General features: G+C 53.9%; 1 protein-coding gene across 2 annotated transcripts in view; it reads right to left on the reverse strand.

Annotated features, from left to right (window-relative positions):
* Positions 1-18,426, reverse strand: part of CORO7 (coronin 7) — a 57,934-nt gene that overhangs the window by 31,276 nt on the left and 8,232 nt on the right. For both annotated transcript variants that reach the window (XM_012533250.3, XM_049699535.1), the window contains 3 exons: positions 18,242-18,425; positions 15,687-15,763; positions 3,651-3,701 (listed from right to left, as the gene is read on the reverse strand). In XM_012533250.3, coding sequence (XP_012388704.1) covers positions 3,651-3,701; positions 15,687-15,763; positions 18,242-18,425 — 312 coding nt within the window. The remainder of the gene's footprint in view (positions 1-3,650; positions 3,702-15,686; positions 15,764-18,241; position 18,426) is intronic.

The following is an 18,426-nucleotide window of genomic DNA, read 5'->3' on the forward strand; positions in this document are numbered from 1 at the left end:
CTGTGGACAGCGAGGGAGCGTTTTTCATCCAGAGGCACAGGTTTGGATGGAACATTCTTTGGCCCGTGTCTCCACCTTCCTATTTCACACACAGAGAAACCAGAGGCCCAGAGAGAGGAAGCCATCTGCCCCAAGTCACCCAGTAGGACAGCCACCTACACCAACCGTTACTGTTCTCTGTCTGCACAAGAGGAGCTGATGGAGGACAGGCAAGGAGACAGGCACAGCCAGAAGGCAGCAGAGCCCAGACCAGGAGGAGCCCAGGATGCTGGCTGCCCCCAGGCACCTCGGGTCTCCAGCAATCCTCCCTGGACGAGTTCACACTGGGGGAACCAGGCAGTGATGGGCAGGGCATTGTGGGCTGGCGAGTCCTGCTCGCCCCACAGCTCTCCACTCTCACCTCGGGTCTCAGAGGACATGGCACCCAGGAGGTGGAGACAAGGTCAGAGCTTAGGCAGAGCCCAGTGCACCCAACATGGGCACACCCAGCTCAGTCTGCCCCAGGGGCCAGAGGAAGCCCCAGCAACTTGGAGGGGAGGCCAAGGACCCCCTCCCCATTCCTCTATCCCCAGATCACTGGAGTGACTTTCAGTTTCAAAAATGGCAAGTTCTTTGCTGACCTCAGTGGGACTCGGGGAGGAGGAGCCCTCCCTCCAAATCCCCGGATTCTCATTCTCCTGGGGTAGAGGGGAGGCTGCAGTTGGGACCCAGGCACCCTGCCACCCGAACCTGAGCCCTGTCATAGGAAGCCGCTGATGGTGATCCCGAGCCTACAGGCCAGGCCTTGGGGTTTCCCTCTTACAGGCAGCTAGGTGTCCTGCTCGTGGAGAAGCCCCTCGGTACCCCCATGTCTCCCCCACACCTGGCCCCAAGGAGAGAACAGGAGGGGCTGAGGCCAGGCTGCGCCTGCCCAGTACAGGGGCGCCAGGAGCAGGCGCATACCCAGCATTCCAGCTGCAGTGAAGCCAAATCCCCCCTCTGTCGCCACAGCAACGCTTCCTGTGTGGGGCAGGGCGACTGGAAGAGCGGCCCTGGGCTCCTTCCTAGGGTGAGGGGACCTTCTCCGGTGGTAAGACCCCCATCACTCACCCACACCCCTCCTCAGCCAGGCTCAGTCCTGGGCTGCAGATGCTGGCCCCCCAGGCCTGTCTGACACGGGGTGGTCGGAAGGAGCAGTTCCGCCTGTCCACGCCAGAGGTCCTCTGGCCCCCTCCTGCCCTGGACCAGCCTGTCAAAGCTCACCACCCCTGGTACCCCCTCAGCTGTGGCTTCTACTTCCCTGGCACGGCCATGGCTTCAGGGCCTCGGCCACCCCCACTGGGGCTCTGGCACAGTGAAGGGGCAGGAGAGGCCTGGGGCTCCGGAGTCAGATGGACCGAACCTGCCTCTGCCACTCAGCTGTGAAACCCTGGGGGAAAAAATAACCAAAGGACTGACTTTACAGGATGGTCAGGAGAGTGGAAGGAGATTGTGCGTGCCAAGAGCCTGGGACATAATAACCCGTCATAAATGCAACCTAAAAACAAAGCAGAGGGTGTGAACAGGAGGGAGCCGCCCAAGCATCCCCTGCTCCAAGCTCCAGTCTCCAGAGGAAGGGCCCAAAAAAGACAGTGGAGGGAGGACTCCCCAGGCCTCCCTGCCCAGCCCCCAGGCCATGGGGACAGCCAGTGGGGCAGGGAGGGCAGAAGCTGGAGGGAGGGCAGTGCCTTCTTCCCCAACCCCCACCAGTACCCCCTCCAGTGGGGAAGGAGGATCTCAGAAGAAGGCACTCCCAGAAGGCCTCTCCCCCGAGCTGGCCCCTCGGCTCACACCGACCCTGGCTGCCAGCAGCAGTTTTCTTAATAGAAGCCAGGTGTGGGCCAGATGCCCTGGCGGAAGTGGGGGGCAGGGCCAGGCAGAGGGCAGCATTCCAGGTCCTGCTGCCCCCGCACAAGCGGCCAAGCACAGGCAGCGTCCCAGGAGCTAGGAGGGGGTGGGAGAACCCACGCTCTTCCCGGGTCTCCTCGGCCCAGAAACCCCCTTCAGGGGGGCTCCCTCCCTCTTCTCTGAACTTGGAGCCCTTGGACGGCAGCCATTGCATCTCTACCTCAGCACCATGACTGCCCCCAGTTGCTGGAGGAGGAGGAGAGAAAGGAGGAAAGGGTTCAGCTGGATGAGCTGGCCAGAGGCACTGCCTAGCTGGGGCAGGAATGGAGGTGCCGGGCGCTGTGGCCTGGACCCTGGGGAGGAGAGGGTGACCTGAGAAAGCTGCGGGGAGAGGGCCTCAGTCTCCCTCCTCGAGCTGAGCCTGGGGCCCCTTTCCAGGCAAAGACTGAAGGTTATTTAACACAGAAAGCTACAGTGAGGCCCACTGCTCACGCTGCCCTGAGGCTCACATAGCTCCACCACAGCCAAGGGGCGACGACACCAAGGAACCAAGACCCAGCCTCGAGGAAGCAAGGCCAGGGTGGAGCTAAAGCCACTTCTGCTGGGCTTGGTTCACCTGCCAGGATGGGGCCTCCTCTTGGTCTTCAGCCAGTCAGAGGTGGAGCTGACTGCACTGCCCTGGGAAAGAGCTGCAATTGGCTGTATGAAGGGGAGGGGTGTGTGTGTGTGTGTGTCTGTGTGTGTCTGTGTGTGTGTGTCTGTGTGCGCTACTACTGCTTGGGTTTAGACTGGTGGATTACCCTTGACCCCGGGTGGGGAACAAGTCCTAGAAATGGAGATGAGGCATCTCTGCTGGGCCTGGGGCCTCGCTGGGGAGCTCTGCCCACGAGCTGGCAGCAGAACCCTGAACTGCACCTTCCTCAGGAAAGAAGGCTCCTCAGCTTCTAGAAGAATTTTTAAAAATGTAAATCCGCTCATTTCACTGTCGGCTTATAACCCTAATGGCTCCCAAAGCACAGGTGACAAGCCCCTGACTCAGGCTCCTAGGACAAGCTCAGCCCGCCCCAGGCCGTCCACAGCAGCACTCAGGCCTCAGCCCCAAGCCAGCTCCTCAGGGAAGCACTAAATCACTCCAGCAAGAGGAGCCCGCCAGCAATTGCCCCGTATCTGTCTCGTTCACCACAGAACATTCTATGCCTGGCACCAAGTTGTTCTCAAATGAATGAACGAGTCCCCAGTGGCTCAATGCCTGCAGCATGAACCCATCGCCTGGCCTCCTCGTTTGGAACTCAAAGGGCCACATGCACCCATGCACAGCCAGACACAAACCGAACCCGCTCAGCGCCCGGGGCCCACAGATCAGGCAGGCCCCCCAGCACCAGGGCCTGGAGGGGTGCAGAGGGTGGGGGCTGGATCTTCTTGGCTCCTCTGTGGCTGGCCTCCGCTGACCGTACCAGGAAAGGTGGGTAGAGATGAGGGTTTCAAAGGAGAGGAAGTTGGAATCTCAAATTAGCTTCCTGAAGCCACAGGATGCTTCCACCGAAGGCCTGTGGGCGGCCTGGCTGCCCCCACCCTGTGATCAAAGCTGGATCCTCCCAAGACCCAGAACATGCTTCCCAGAAAGAGCCTCGAGCCACCTCCCAGGTGACCCCCACGTACCCGCCAGGCCTCGGCCAGGGGCACGGGGCGTGGCAGAATCTGTGTGTCAGAGGCTGAGCTGCCCTTGCCCGCGCCTGCTGAAGCCGCTGGGGCCTCAATCCAGCTCCGCTGCCCACACAACTCACCTGGGAGGCCTCGGGCTTGGCTCTGGGGTCAAAGATGCGCAACTGCTTGTCCTGGAAAAGCAGAGAGGAGAAAACAGCACAATTAGGCCGGGGAGGTCCTCTGGGAGGGGGCCTATCTCCCCCACCCCTAGGCTCTGATGGTCCCACACCCAGTACACAGGTTGAGCATCAGGCACCAGGCGACCCCTCCCCAGCCCAGTTCCTCCTTCTCACAGCAGGGGGCAGGCCCCCTTTCCAGCCCATCACCCACAACAAAGACTGTGACAAGAGTTCACATTTCCGGAGCACCTACTATGTGACACGCATGATCTCACCCTATCTTTCCAACCACCTTATGAAGCCGTGCTATCACCATGACCCCTTCACAGATGGAGAAACTGAGGACCAGAACCAAACTCTAGGTTCCCAGCCGCTACACATGTGTCCGGCCCTGTGCTCAGCCCAGCCTAGAGGGGCTCACAGGACAACATAATTTCTACACTTAACTTGGCGTCTAACCAGGACAGCAAGCTTGCACATCCATCTATCACTCAGCACACAGTTACTGGTTCAGAATACCTGACTGAGGGTGGGGATGGGAACAGACGAAAAAAGAAGAAAAAAAATACCAAAACAAAATGCCCATACCTTATATAAACAGCTTTCTTTCTGTGGAATAATCTCTCTGCGTGTGTGAGTGTGAAAGTGTACACAAATGTACATGCATAAAGAACTGGGGGAGAGGAGGCGGAATCTGTATCCATTGACTATTTACAGGCTTGGCCATGATAAATTGTTAACTGCAAAAAGGAAGATGCAGAGTTACGCGGTGTGGTGTGATTCTACTGTGGTAAAAGTAAAAAACTCCATTTGTCTGACCACATTCCTGTATGTTTTGCAAGTCTGCTGAGTAAGGAGAAAGGTCTTGACAGGCACGGGCCATGTTTTAATGCTGGCACCAGGGGTGAGGCAGGTGAGGGGTGATCAGCTTTTCCTTTTTACATCTTAGTACAGCTCTACTTTTTTCCGATCAGCACAGATTCATATTTTCTTATTTCAAAAAACAATCAACCAGCAATGAACAATTGGAATTTGAAATTAAAAACACAATACCATTTACATCAGCACCCCACAAAAATGAAATACTTAGCTAGAAATCTAACAAAATGGGACTTCCCTGGTGGTCCAGTGGTTAAGACTCCATGCTTCCACTGCAGGGGGCGCAGGTTCAATCCCTGGTCGGGGAACTAAGACCCTGCATGCCACACGGCACAGCCAAAAAAAAAACTAACAAAATACGTATAAGATCTACATGAGGAATACTACAAAACTGCTGAAAGAAATCACAGAATTAAACAAATGCAGAGATATTCCATGTTCACAGTTAGGAATACTCAATATTGTCAAGATATCAGCTCTTCCTAACTTGACTTATAGATTCAATACAATCCCAATAAGTTTTGTGAATAGCGACAAACTGATTATGAAGCTTATGTGGAGAGGCAAAAGACTCAGAATCGTCAACACAAAATAAAGGAGAAGAACAAAGGTGGAGGACTGCTGCTTCCCGGCTATATTCTAAAGCTACAGTAATCAGGACGGTGTGGATCTGCACAAGGACAGACAAATAGATCAATGGAACAGAACAGAGAGCCCAGAGGAAGACCCCCTTAACTACAGCCAGCTGATCTTCGACAAGGGAGCAAAGGCAATACAATGGAGCAAAGACAGTCTTTTCAACAAATGGTGCTGGAACAACTGGGCATCCACATGCAAAGAAATGAATCTAGAAACAGACTTTACATCTTTTACAAAAATCAACTAAAAATGGATCATAGTCTTTTTTTTTTTTTGCGGTACGCAGGCCTCTTACTGTTGTGGCCTCTCCCGTTGCAGAGCACAGGCTCCAGATGCGCAGGCTCAGCGGCCATGGCTCACAGGCCCAGCCGCTCCGCGGCATGTGGGATCTTCCCAGACCGGGGCACAAACCCGTGTCCCCTGCATCGGCAGGCGGACTCTCAACCACTGTGCCACCAGGGAAGCCCTGGATCATAGTCTTAAACATAAAAACACAAACCTTTATTATAAAACCTCTAGAAGATAGCATATGAGAAAACCTAGGTGACCTTGGGTTTGGCAATGACCTATTAGATACAATACCAAAAGTGTGACCTATGAAAGAAAAAACTGATAAATTGGACTTCATTAAAATTATAAACTACTGGTCTGCAAAAGACACTGTTAAGAAAATAAAGACATGCCACAGACTGGGAGAAAACATTTGCAAAGCACATATCTGAGAAAGAACTTATATCCAAAAAACACAAAGAACACTTAAAACTAAGAAAAAAAAATTAAAAAATAGGCAAGAGATCAGAATGGACACCTCACCAAAAAAGATACACAGATGAAAAATGAAAACATGAAAAGATGCTTAACACTGTATCTCATTAAGGAACTGTAAATTAAAACAACAATAAGCTACCACTACAAACCTACTAGAATGCCTAAATTTCAAAAAACTGACAATACCAGGGCTTCCCTGGTGGCGCAGTGGTTGAGAGTCCACCTGCCGAAGCAGGGGACATGGGTTCAAGCCCTGGTCCGGGAAGATCCCACATGCCACGGAGCGGCTGGGCCCGTGAGCCATGGCCGCTGAGCCTGCGCGTCCGGAGCCCGTGCTCCGCAACGGGAGAGGCCACAACAGTGAGAGGCCCACATACCGCAAAAAAAAAAAAAAAAAAAAACTGACAACACCAAATACTGGTGAGGATGCGGAGCAACAGGAACTCTCATTCACACTTCTGGTGGGAATGCAAAATGATTAAGGCCACTTTAGAAGACAGTCTGGCAGTTTCTTACAAAGCTTTAAAGAAAAAAAAAAACTCTTACTACATGATTCAGCAACTGTATTTACCTAATATCCTAAGTATTTACCCAAATAAGTTAAAAACTTATATCCACATAAATGTTTATAGCACTTGCAAAAAACTGGAAGCAGCCAAGAAGTTCCTCAGTAAGTGAATGAATAAATAAACTGTGGTACATTCATACAATGGAATATTGTTCAGCGATAAAAAAAATAAATAGCTCAGACCCCAAACCATAAAACTCCAAGAAGAAAACATAGGGGAAAAACTTCATGACATTGAATTTGGTAATGATTTCTTTCTTTTTTAAAAATTTTATTTATTTATTTATTTTATTTATTTTTGCCTGCATTGGGTCTTTGTTGCTGTGCACAGGCATCTTCTAGTTGTGGTGCGCAGGTTTCTCATTGTGGTGGCTTCTCTTGTTGCAGAGCACGGGCTCTAGGCGCCCAGGCTTCAGGAGTTGTGGCTCACAGGCTCTAGAGCACAGGCTCAGTAGTTGTGGTGCACGGGTTTAGCTGCTCCGTGGCATGTGGGATCTTCCCAGACTAGTGCTCGAACCCGTGTCCCCTGCATTGGCAAGCGGATTCTTAAGCGCTGTGCCACCAGGGAAGCCCGGTAATGATTTCTTAAATATGATAACAAAGCACAGAGAAAAGCAAAAATAGACAAATGAGACTACGTAAAACTTAACTTTTCTTTATCAAAGACCACAACAGAGTAAAAAGACAACCTACAGAATGGGAGAAAATATTTTCACATCATCTATCTTATAAGGAATAAATATCCAGAGCATATAAAGAACTCATATTACTCAAAAATGAAAAATCAAATAAACCAACTAAAAATGAGCGAAGAACTTGAATAGACATTTTCCCATAGATACACAAATGGCCAACAAGCAAGTGAAAAGATGTTTAACATCACTAATCCTCAGAGAAATGCAAATGAAAATTATAGTAAGATATCACCTCACACCCGACAGAATGGTTACTATCAAAAAATCTGGAATATAACAAGTGTTGGTGAGGGTGTGGAAAGTTGGAATCCTTGTGCATGGTGGTGGGAACATAGAATGGTACAGATGCTATGGAAAACAGTCTAGCAGTTCCTCAAAAAATTAAAAATAGAATTATCATATGATTCAGCAACTCTGGGTATAAACCCAAAAGAACTGAAAATAGGGTCACAAAGAAATATTTGCACACCCATGTTCGCAGCAGCATTATTCACGATACCCAAGACACAGAGGCAACCCAAGTGTCCACTGACAGATGAATGGATAAACAAAACATGGGACTTCCCTGGTGGTACAGTGGTTAAGAATCCGCCTGCCAATGCAGGGGACACGGGTTTGATCTCTGGTCCAGGAAGATCCCACATGCCACGAAGTAACTAAGCCCGTGCGCCACAACTACTGAGCCTGCACTCTAGAGCCCGAGAGCCACACTACTGAGCCCACACGCCACAATACTGAAGCCTGCGCACCCTAGAGCCCACGCGCCACAACTACTGAAGCCCACACACTCTAGGGCCCGTATTCTACAACTACTGAGCCTGCGTGCTGCAACTACTGAAGCCTGTGCTCCGCAACAAGAAAAGCCACCGCAACGAGAAGCCCATGCACCGCAACAAAGAGTAGCCCCCGCTCGCTGCAACTAGAGAAAGCCCACGCACAGCAGCAAAGACCCAACACAGCCAAAAAACAAAACAAAACAAAACGTGGTATACACATTCAATGAAATATTTTTCAGTCTGAAAAAGGAAACCCTGTCACATGCTACAGTATGAATGAACCTTAAGGACATTATGCTAAATGAAATAAACCATTTACAGAAGGACAAATAATGTATGATTCCATTTATATGAGGTATTTAAAGTAGTCAAATTCATAGATATGGAAAGTAAAATGATTACAAGAGGCTGGGGTAGGGGCTAAAGAGAAGTTGTTCAGTGGGTGTAGAGTTTCAGTTCTGGAGATCTGTTTCACAACAGTGTAAATATACTTAATACTAGAACTGTATATTTAAAATGGTTAAGATGGCAAATTTTATATGTGTTTTTTATACCAAAATTAAAAAAAAATAGCTATCAGTCCACAAAAAGATATGGAAGACCTATAAATGCATATTACTAAGTGAAAGAAGCCCATCTGGAAAGGCTACATATTCTTTGATTCCAACTATGACACTTGACATCCAGGAGAAGGCAAATCTTACAGAGACAACAAAAAGATCAGTGGTTGCCAGGGGTTTGGGAAGAGGAAGGCAGGGACGAACGGGTGAAGCACAGGGCACTTTTTTTTAGGGCAGTGAAACTATCCTGTGTGAAGCTGTAATGATGGATACATGATGTCATGCATTTGTGGGAACCCACAGAAAGCACATCAAGAGTGAACCCTGGGGACTTCCCTGGCGGTCCAGTGGCTTAAGGCTCCACGCTCCCAATGCAGGGGGCCCAGGTTCGATCCCTCGTTGGGGAACTAGATCCCACATGCCTCAACTAAGAGTTCGCATGCCACAACTAAAGATCCTGCATGTTGCAACAAAGATCCCGCAAGCGGCAGCAAAGATCCCACGTGCTGCAACCAAGACCCAGCACAGCCAAATAAATAAATAAATAAATATTTTTTTTAAAAAAAAGAAAGACCGGGCTTCCCTGGTGGCGCAGTGGTTGAGAGTCCGCCTGCCGATGCAGGGGACATGGGTTTGTGCCCCGGTCCGGGAGGATCCCACATGCCGCGGAGCGGCTTGGCCCGTGCGCCATGGCCACCGAGCCTGCGCGTCCGGAGCCTGTGCTCCGCAACGGGAGAGGCCACGGCAGTGAGAGGCCCGCACACCGTAAAAAAAAAAAAAAAAAAAGAAAGACCAAGTTTGTTTAAAAAAAAAAAAAACATGGAAGAGTGAACCCTAATGTAGATTGTGGGCTTTAGTTACTGTAGCAACATTGGTTTAACTATAACAAACGCACCTCACCAATGCAAGGTGGAGTAGGGAGGGGAATATGGGGACTCCTGGCCCTGTCTGCCTGGCCCTGCCTAGGTGCTTGGGATTCAAACAGAGCAGACAGTCTCTGCTGAGTGCTGGTGTCTGCAACCCAGAGGTGGTCACAGGTAACTCTGGGGAGGAACCTGGACCTGACTTGAGCCCAGAGGACAAGTGGAGCTTGTACTGGGAAGGGAAAGGCATTCGAGGGAGGAGGAGAACGAGCAAAGATGTGGAGACAGGAGCTCGCTGGCATGAGACGTGGAGGGAAGACGAGGTCATACAGGGAGAATGAATGGCAGGAGTGGGGGGCAGCAGGCAAGCACACAGCTGGACAAGGGAGGGGTCAGCCTGCAGAGGCCTCGAAAGCCAGGCCTCCCTCCACGGGCCTTCACGGGCAGGGTCCCAGGGTTCTCCTTCCAGCTGCAGTTTACTGAGCACTTCCTACGTGCCAGGTGGGCACCAGGCACAGTCCAGTAGTTAGTTCTGAGGCACTGTCCACTCCACAGCCTCGGTCGGGAGGAGGCTGCTTAGAGACAGACAGCGATCAGACAGACAAGGACAGTGAGGGACACAGGATGGAGACAGGCAGAAAGAACAGTGAGAGACAGAGAGAGGATGGGGAAAGATAGAGGGTCAGAGAAGAACAGAGACACAGAAAGAGAGAAAGACAGAGAACAGAGACAACTATAGACACAGAAAAGACAGCAAGGGACAGTGAAAGAACCAGAGATTGAGAACAGAGACAGGGCAGCACGGGACAGACAGAGGATGGGTCAAGCAGTGAACGACATTGGATCTCGACAGATGACAGGCAAGAGGGAAGGCCTCCTGGCAGCAAGGGCCACTCCCACCCCTGTGGAGACCAGACAGGCAGGGTTAGGACGCCAAATCCACCACTGATGTGCTCTGTGACCTGGGCAAACCCCAGAGCCCAGGGTGGGGTGAGGGTGATGGCAGCACCTCTCACAGGTCGGAGGCACAGTCTTGGGACCTGGGCACCTCCCTAAAGGCAGCTGGGCCATCGAACGCAGAATTCCAACAGGAGGTCCAGACCAGGCTTCAGACTGGGCACTGGGGGCTGGACTGGCGCTGGTGGGGCCTGCAGGGCCGGGCAGCGGGGGTGACACTGGGCTGCTGAGGCGCTGGGCTCACAGGCCCACTCCCGGTGGAGTGGGAGCCCAGCTGGCCAAGCCCAGCCATCTGTGGGGCCAGCGTGCCCCCTAGCGGCCACCTGCTCCTCCCCTCAGCCGCAGGAGCTGGGAGGGGAGCCAGAACGGGCTTCACTGGGCTGAGCCAGCCCCTCGCCCTGCAGGGGCATCAGGAAGCCTGCAGGTAGAACTGCTCCAAGGCAGGACAGGAGTCATAACCAGGTAGCCAGGGAGGTTTTCCCCGTGGGGTTGGCGGGGAGCACAGTGTGGAGACCAGGGAGGCCCTGATGAGAAGAATGTTGCCGACCACTGGTCAAGAGGGGCTCAGGCTGCCCCCTGATGAGGGTGGGCCCCTCACGGGCTCCTCTCGCACTCTCAGAACAAACCCATGGGCACCTCCACCTGGACTGCGGTCACAGGGGCAGCCCCCCTCCTGCACCACTCCCCAAGGGCTTGCGGTTTTTGACTAACCCGTTCAGGATCCTGAGGCTCCCTTTACAGCAAAGGAAGGGGCAGTGGACACAGGACTGTGGTGATACCCGGCACTCACTGACACATGACACCCTTCAAGGACAGCGTCCTCCCCCAGGATGCCGCACCCACATCAACAGTATCGCGAGGCCCTGTGTCCCCACAGGTAACCAGGTCTAGGAACTGGGGTGGGAGCTGGGGGGCCTCCCCTGGGCACCACTCCAGGCAACCCACTTGGGAAATCTATGTTTTTCGTCCCTGCGCCTTTGGGCTCTGGGCGGAGAAGGCACAGAGGTCCACCAGACTCAGAGATGGCCTGCTCCACTAATCCCTCCCCACAAGACACCAGCAGGTGAGGAGTTGAGTCGCCGTCCCAGGACACAATGGGGACAGGGTGCTCTGTGACTGGGTAGCTCTTCCTTCTCCACCCGCCCCGCTCTGCGCCCAATCTTGATGGTAAATGGGGCTCAGACCCCTGGGGACGTGGGGCTGGACCCCCACAACAGAGACGCCCCCCTGTAACCAGCAGGGGGGCAGTCCAGAGTTCAGGAGCCCAGCCTGGGTGGTGGGGAGGAAGAGGATGAGACCAGCGGCCCAGGGTTCCTCTCGCAAGGTTGCAGCCAGATCCTGGGAAAGCTGTCCCCAGGGATGGCACCCTGGGGACTGCCGTGGCTGCAGGGTTTGTGGTGAGGCCCTCCGTCCCTGGGTGCTGAGGGCTCACAGCTGTCACCCCTCCTGGCACTGCTGCCCACAGCCATGTGCATGTCCAGTGACTGGTCAGCATGCAGACAGGGCCCAGCCCCCTTGCCTCAACAGGGACAGCTCCCGCATAGTTCCACAAGGCATCTGCAAGCAGTCCCTGGACCCAACGCCCTCAGCCCCCTCCTAGGTACCCACAGCTCCATGCTCTGCCAGGCCTTCCCCCAGGGAGTCACTTCTCCCTGCGCTGGCCCCCCTCCTGAAGGCTGATATGCTCCTTGCCATCACCCCACCCCCACACCGTGTCCTCCACCACAGTGACTGCTGCCCTCAGAACAAAGCCCTCGCGTGGCCTCTGGCTCGGCCTCAGCTGGCCCTACCCTGCCCCCGGCCACACCCCTCAGCTGGCTGCCTCTGAACACAGCAGGACCCCTGGGAGACAGGACCCCCCGGGAGAGTGCCTGCCTCCTAATCGATCCCTCCGCAGCCTCGTCAAAGCCAGACTCAACCACACTGGGGGTTCCGACCACTCTGGGGGGTCCGGTTCATATCAGGCCCAGCTGGGCCGGGAGCTCTGGGGAGCACCGGCACCTCTGGCTGCTCCACAGGAAACGACCCACGTCCAGCCCCCAGACACCTGCTCCCTAGACACCCTGCCTGGGGCTGGGCTGGGGGCCTGGAGCCGAGTGGACGCAGGGCGGAGGCCACAGGCTAGACTGGCCTCATGGGTTGCAGCTCTCGAGTGAAGGGCCGTCCAGGCCACAGTACCTGCGGGCAGGGTGGGGTGCTGGCGGGCGGCCCGGGCAAGCTCTACAGAAGCTGCCTTCCTCCCCATCCAGGGCTGTGGCCCAGGCAGGCTGATGTGTGGGCCATCGCTGAGGCCAGTCCCTGCTCAGAACATCACCTGTCTGCACAGGACTGCTCCATCACCATGGAAACCAAGGCCCCTTCCTGCTGCCCTTCTGTCAAGCTGCCACGGCCACACACTGCAGCTCTGACCACCTCAGGCACCCACTGGAATGTGAGGAGGAGGAAGAGCAGGGCCCTCCCTCAGGGGCTGGGGCTTTCCGCACACTTCCTCGTGGACTCACATGTGGGATGGGCAGCCCTGCTCTGTTCAACCTCCAGGCTCAGAGGGCTGACTGCACACCCACGGACACATGACTCCCCGCAAAGCCCAAGTTGGAGACCAAGGCGTTCACAGAACAGCCCCAGGGCCGCCTCCTCTGGAAAGCTGCTGGCTAAAATGTATCAACCACCTTAAGAATCTTCACAGCCTGCAGTCAGCAACACCCCTCATAGGAATCTAGGTGGGGGTGGGCAAGCTCTAAGGCCCACAGGCCACATCCAGCCTGAGACCTGGCTCTACCAATGCAGTTTTACTGGGACACAGCTACGCTCCTCATGTATGTACTGCCCATGGCTGCTGCTCTGCTACAAGGTGCACTGACAGAGACAGCCTGGCCTGCAAAACCCAAAGCATCTACTATCTGGCCCTTCACAGAAAAAGTTTGCCCCTACTCTAGGCTAAGAAACTCATAGAGAAGGCAGAGAAAAACCCTATATACAGATAATTCAATCATTACAGCTTATAACAGTGACATAAACTGGAAGTAATCCACGCTTCTGAGAGTAGGAGCTCCACTGAGAAAACTGTGAATCTATATGATTAAATATTTCCCATGACATTTATTAAATTTTTGATGAATTAGAGAAAATGTTTATTATATGGAACAAAAAACTAACATGGAGAGTATGATTCCTACACGTATAGAAAAAGCATAGAGAGAAAGATGTCAAAATGGTGACAGGGCCTGTCCCTGGGTGGAAGGGTTACAGGTGACTTTTTTTTTTTTTTTTTTTTTGCTTCTTTACTTTTTCACTGCTCTCCAAAATTTGTAAAACAAGCATAAACTACTATGCTTGGGTGATCAAAACACCTCCCATGACAATTCCCTTCCAGCTTCCTCCTCGCTCCCATCCTGTCTCATTCTGTCCCTCTCTCTCTCTCTCTCTCTCTCTCTCTCTCTCTCTCACACACACACACACACACACACACACACACACACACACACACACACACACGCTGTGGAGGCAGCACAGAGGGGGTTTCTCAGTGGAGGGGGAGGTCACAGCCCAAACACAGGACTCTGTCCAGGCTGGTCCCTCTGCCTGGGACACCTGTCCCCTCCTCAGTAAGGGCAGCCCCGACCTCACTGTCCCTGGGAAGCTGTGTCACCATCGTTTTGCCCGAGCAAGGGAACCATGTGACTGCCTTGCCCTTGAGCACGGCTCCTTAGGGATCTAAGGGGACAGTAGCCCCGTCTGATTTACCTCTCGACCCCCAGAGCTCAGGCCAATGTCTGGAGCCTAATGTTTAATAAACCAAACAGGGGGGAAAAGTGGATGAAGACCAGTAAATGGGGCTTCCAAGAAGGCAGAGAGAAGAGAAAGTGGGAAATAGGATCCTCCCGTGTATGCAGGCCCCACATTTTCTCTTCAGAGGCATCCTCAACCCCACCCCAGCCAGCTCTGGTCCCCACCCCCCCAGCCACGCTTCCTGGAAGAGCCCTTGCAGGCTCCTTCCTCGCCTCCCACCTTCTTTCACGTGTAGCTTCAGGCAGCAGACACCCTGCAAGCTCCTGAAGGTCTCACGACCCAAATCCACAGGTATGTGTCAGCCACGTCTTCTCAGACCCTTCCCGTGTTCCCTGGACGCCCTCTAGCCTAGTTCTCAGGGCTTCCTTCCTCCCACCAGGTGCTCCCCCGTCTCCTCGCAGGTTCTGGTCCTTCCTCAGGCTCCCTCTGCCTCTGCTCTCAACCCTTCTCACCCACTCAGGGCACTCTCATCCCTCTGCAGGTGCCACATAAACACAGACGCCACCCAGGCCTCCACCTTCCGCTCAGACCACTGCCCAGAGCCAAGTGCACGGACTCAACTGACACCTCCGCCCAGACCTCCCCGCACCTCCAACCTGCGGAGTGCCCAGTCTTGGTGGCAGGCCTCCTCCAGCCTGTAGCCCAGGAGCTGGCCTCGGGCCCCCCCACCCCTCACACACAGCCCACCACCAACCCTACAGCTCTCTCCTCCCCAGCTCCCTCGTCCCCGCCTGCAATTCTCTGTCCACACTGCAGGAGGGGAGCCTCAAAATGCAGATCTGCTCGCCTCACACCTCAGCCACCCACCTCTGGTTTTAAAAACACTCCAGTGCTTTCCTGTTGCTTCTGTAGTAACAAGCACGACCCTGTGTACGCAGCTCTGCTCTCTGCCCCCAGCACGCTCCCCCTGCCCCGCACCATGAACCCTTCCCTCACAGCCCTTGCCAGAGGCCAAGCCTCCCCTGGCCTCTCCAACCACTCAAAGCACCTCATGTCCCTCTTTCACAGCCTGGGTCACAATTATCCTTTTATCTGTACGATCCCTGGACCCACATCGGCCACCCCCACTAGCACAGGACTCAGTGGGCACAGGACCTGGCATCACTGAGGACCCTGAGGCCTTCTGACTGGCCGGAGGGCCAGCACAGTGCCCAGCTTGTGGACGCTGCCTAACACGACCCTCACGGAGAGGCAGGCAGTTTGGACAAAGCAGCCAGGCAGCCAGGTGAGGCTGGCTGAGAGTGGTGTTGGGAGCCCCAGAGGTCCAGTGTGGGTCTTTCTTGAGTGGGGTGGGGGCTTCAAGAGACAGGTATGAGCCAGAGGCATGAAGACAAGGAAGGTGAACATCTATCCTGGCCTCAGTTTGCTGCTGCCCCACAAGTACTACCGAGTCTGACAGGTACAGCCCAGGACACGGGCTCTGCGACACAACAGCCCTGGCAGAGCTGCGCATGCCTCAGGCCCCCCACAGGCACTTACTCAAGTCTCACCGCCCACCCTTACCTTACATGTTGTGCCCACCAGGGCTCCGTCCCGGCTCCAGGTGGCACCCTGCACCAGGTCCCCGTGGGCCGCCAGCTCTGCAGAGAAGCGGCCAAGGTCAGGAGGGGTCCAGGGTCCCCCCAACCCTGTCCCATGCAATGAGGGCATCAGGGAAGCAGGCGCAGGCAGGCCTGGCTTGGGGGTAATTCCGGGAAAGCGGCAGCAGCAGCGAGGGTGCTTCAGGCAGAGGAGCAAGGGCAGCAGCTCCTCCCAGATTGGGGGGGGGATGCTTTTGTTGGGGGGGTGCTTCCTTCAGCTCTGCCCTCCTCAGGCCACGCTCCCACTCCCTTCCCAGGCTCCCTGCTCCTGGGCCACCCCACTCTGCTCAATCACCAACATCCCCCCAACCCCCACAGACCACGGACATGTCACACACACACCCGCCCTGGGCCCCTACTCGGGCCATCCCCATTCCCTCCCCCCACAGCGTGACAGTTTTAAAATGTGTCCACAAATTCTTTGACACTCCTCCTGTTATAGACCGAATTGTGTCCCCCACAAAAAGATGCTGAAGTCCTAATCCTCAGCACCTATGAAGGTGACTTTATTTGGAAATAGGGTCTTTGCAGATGATCCACTGGGGAGACCTGAGATGATGATCAAGTTCAGCTGATATTGCTAGAATGGACCCTAATCCAGTATGAACGGTGTCCTTGTGAAAAGGGAAATCAGAGAGAAGATGCATACACAGAGAGAAGATGATGTGAACAGAGGGAAGACGGCCATCGACATGCCCCAAGAAACACCTGAAGCCACAGAAGCTGAGAAGGGGACCTGAACAGATTCTCCCTCACAGCTCAAAAGGAACCAACCCTGCCAACACTTTAATTTTGGACTTCTGGTCCCCAGAATTGTGAGACAATAAATTTGCTTGTGGTACTCCGTTACGACAGCCCTAGGAAACTAACATCTCCTTTCAAAATGTGGGGCCTGATTCCCTTCTTCTTGAGTGTGAGCAGGACTCAGAGACTCGCTTCTAACGAAGAGCATGTGCCTTCCAAAGCTGGGGCGTAAATGGCACCGTGGCCTCCTCCTTGATGCCTCTCTTGGACTGTCCACCAGGGGAAGCAGCTACCATGTACTGAGGGCACTCAAGCAGCCCACAGAGAGGCCCATGGGGGAGAACCGAGGCCTCCTTCCCACAGCCAGCACTGTGTGAGTGAACCACTTGGGAAGCGGATCCCTCCACCCCAGTCCAGCCTTCAGATTGACGGCAGCCCCAGCTGACAGCTCAACTCCAACCTCATGAGGAGCCCTGAGCCAGAGCCACCCAGCTAAGCTGCTCCCAAATCCCTGACATTCAGAAACTATGAGATGATAAACGTTACCAGCTGTTATAAGCCTCCAGGTTTTGGGGTAATTCTATTTGCAGCAATAGGAAACTACTATGACAAGGTCTACTCCCCCGAGGTTAATCCCAGCCCTGTCACCTGCTTGCACTGTGGCCTTGGCCAAGTAATTTAACCTCACCTCACCTGTAGCAGGGAACGGCAACACCCCCCCACGTGAAGCCCTCAGCACAGCGCTGGGCACACGAGAAGGGCTTGAGAGATGCTAGTTACAGCTGGGGTGACTCTGATGACACACTGCCAGGTGGCCTGCACCAGGTTAGGGTGGTCTCCTCCACTGCACCAGCAGCACTTTGGGGGCAAGTGGCACAAGACGGCTCCTCAGTCAGGAGGGAGTCCCTCAGACACCCCGTTACACTGTCGGCCCTTGGTGCTAGCCCCAGAAGTGGGGGTATCACCATGGTGAGCCTGGCTTGGGGGTAATTCCGGGAAAGGGGCAGCAGCAGCGAGGGTGCTGCTCATAAGGTCATGAGGGCGGAGTCCCATGAAAGGTATTAGGCCTCTTATAAAAGAGGCCCCAGAGAGCTCCCTCACCCCTGCTGCCACATGAGGACACAGCCAGAGGACGGCCATCTGTGAATCAGGAAGCAGGTCCTCACCAGACACTGAATCTGTTGGTGCCTTGATCTTAGACTTCCAGCCTCCAGGACTGTGAGAAATAAATGCCTGTTGTTTATAACCCACCCAGTCTGTGGGATTTTGTTATAGCAGCCCAAATGGACCAGGACAATATACACTGGGAAAATAAGAGAAGCAGCACCAGGGGGAAGGGGATGTAGAAACAGCAAAATTCTCATCCCCTAGAGGAGAAATCAGTAGTTTGTTTTCAAAACTGAAATGTCACACAATTCAAGAAATAACAGTATAAGTAAGTTACTTAGACATATGGAGGAAAAAGCAGAAAAAACAGCTAAGTGAGATGAAAACACATGTCTATGGGATTTAGGGAGGGATGGGGTGTTTGTAACAAGCCTTGTAAAATTATATGTAATATATACACACACATATACAAACATACACATACACACACCCGTATATATATGTATATATATCACATACATGTGAAACTTTGTTACGTGTCTTAAAAGTCATGTTACCAAAATCATAAAGGAACAAAGTGCTGCCAGACAGGGCTGCCCAGGGAGGGACAGTGAGTGTGGCCCATACCTGTGAGGGGCTGCTGCTTGGCGGCATCCCAGACCTTCACGGTCTTGCCCGCCGCGCTCACCAGGACGCCATCTGCGGTGGGGTGGAACTGCAGCACCTCCACCTGGACGTCCTCAGGGCCCAGCACCAGCCCAGGCTCTGAGGGCAGTGCCCTGCCAGGGGCAGGCAGTCGCCAGAGTTTCATC

Source organism: Orcinus orca, chromosome 16 (genome assembly GCF_937001465.1).
Source record: "Orcinus orca chromosome 16, mOrcOrc1.1, whole genome shotgun sequence".
NCBI lineage: Eukaryota > Metazoa > Chordata > Mammalia > Artiodactyla > Delphinidae > Orcinus > Orcinus orca.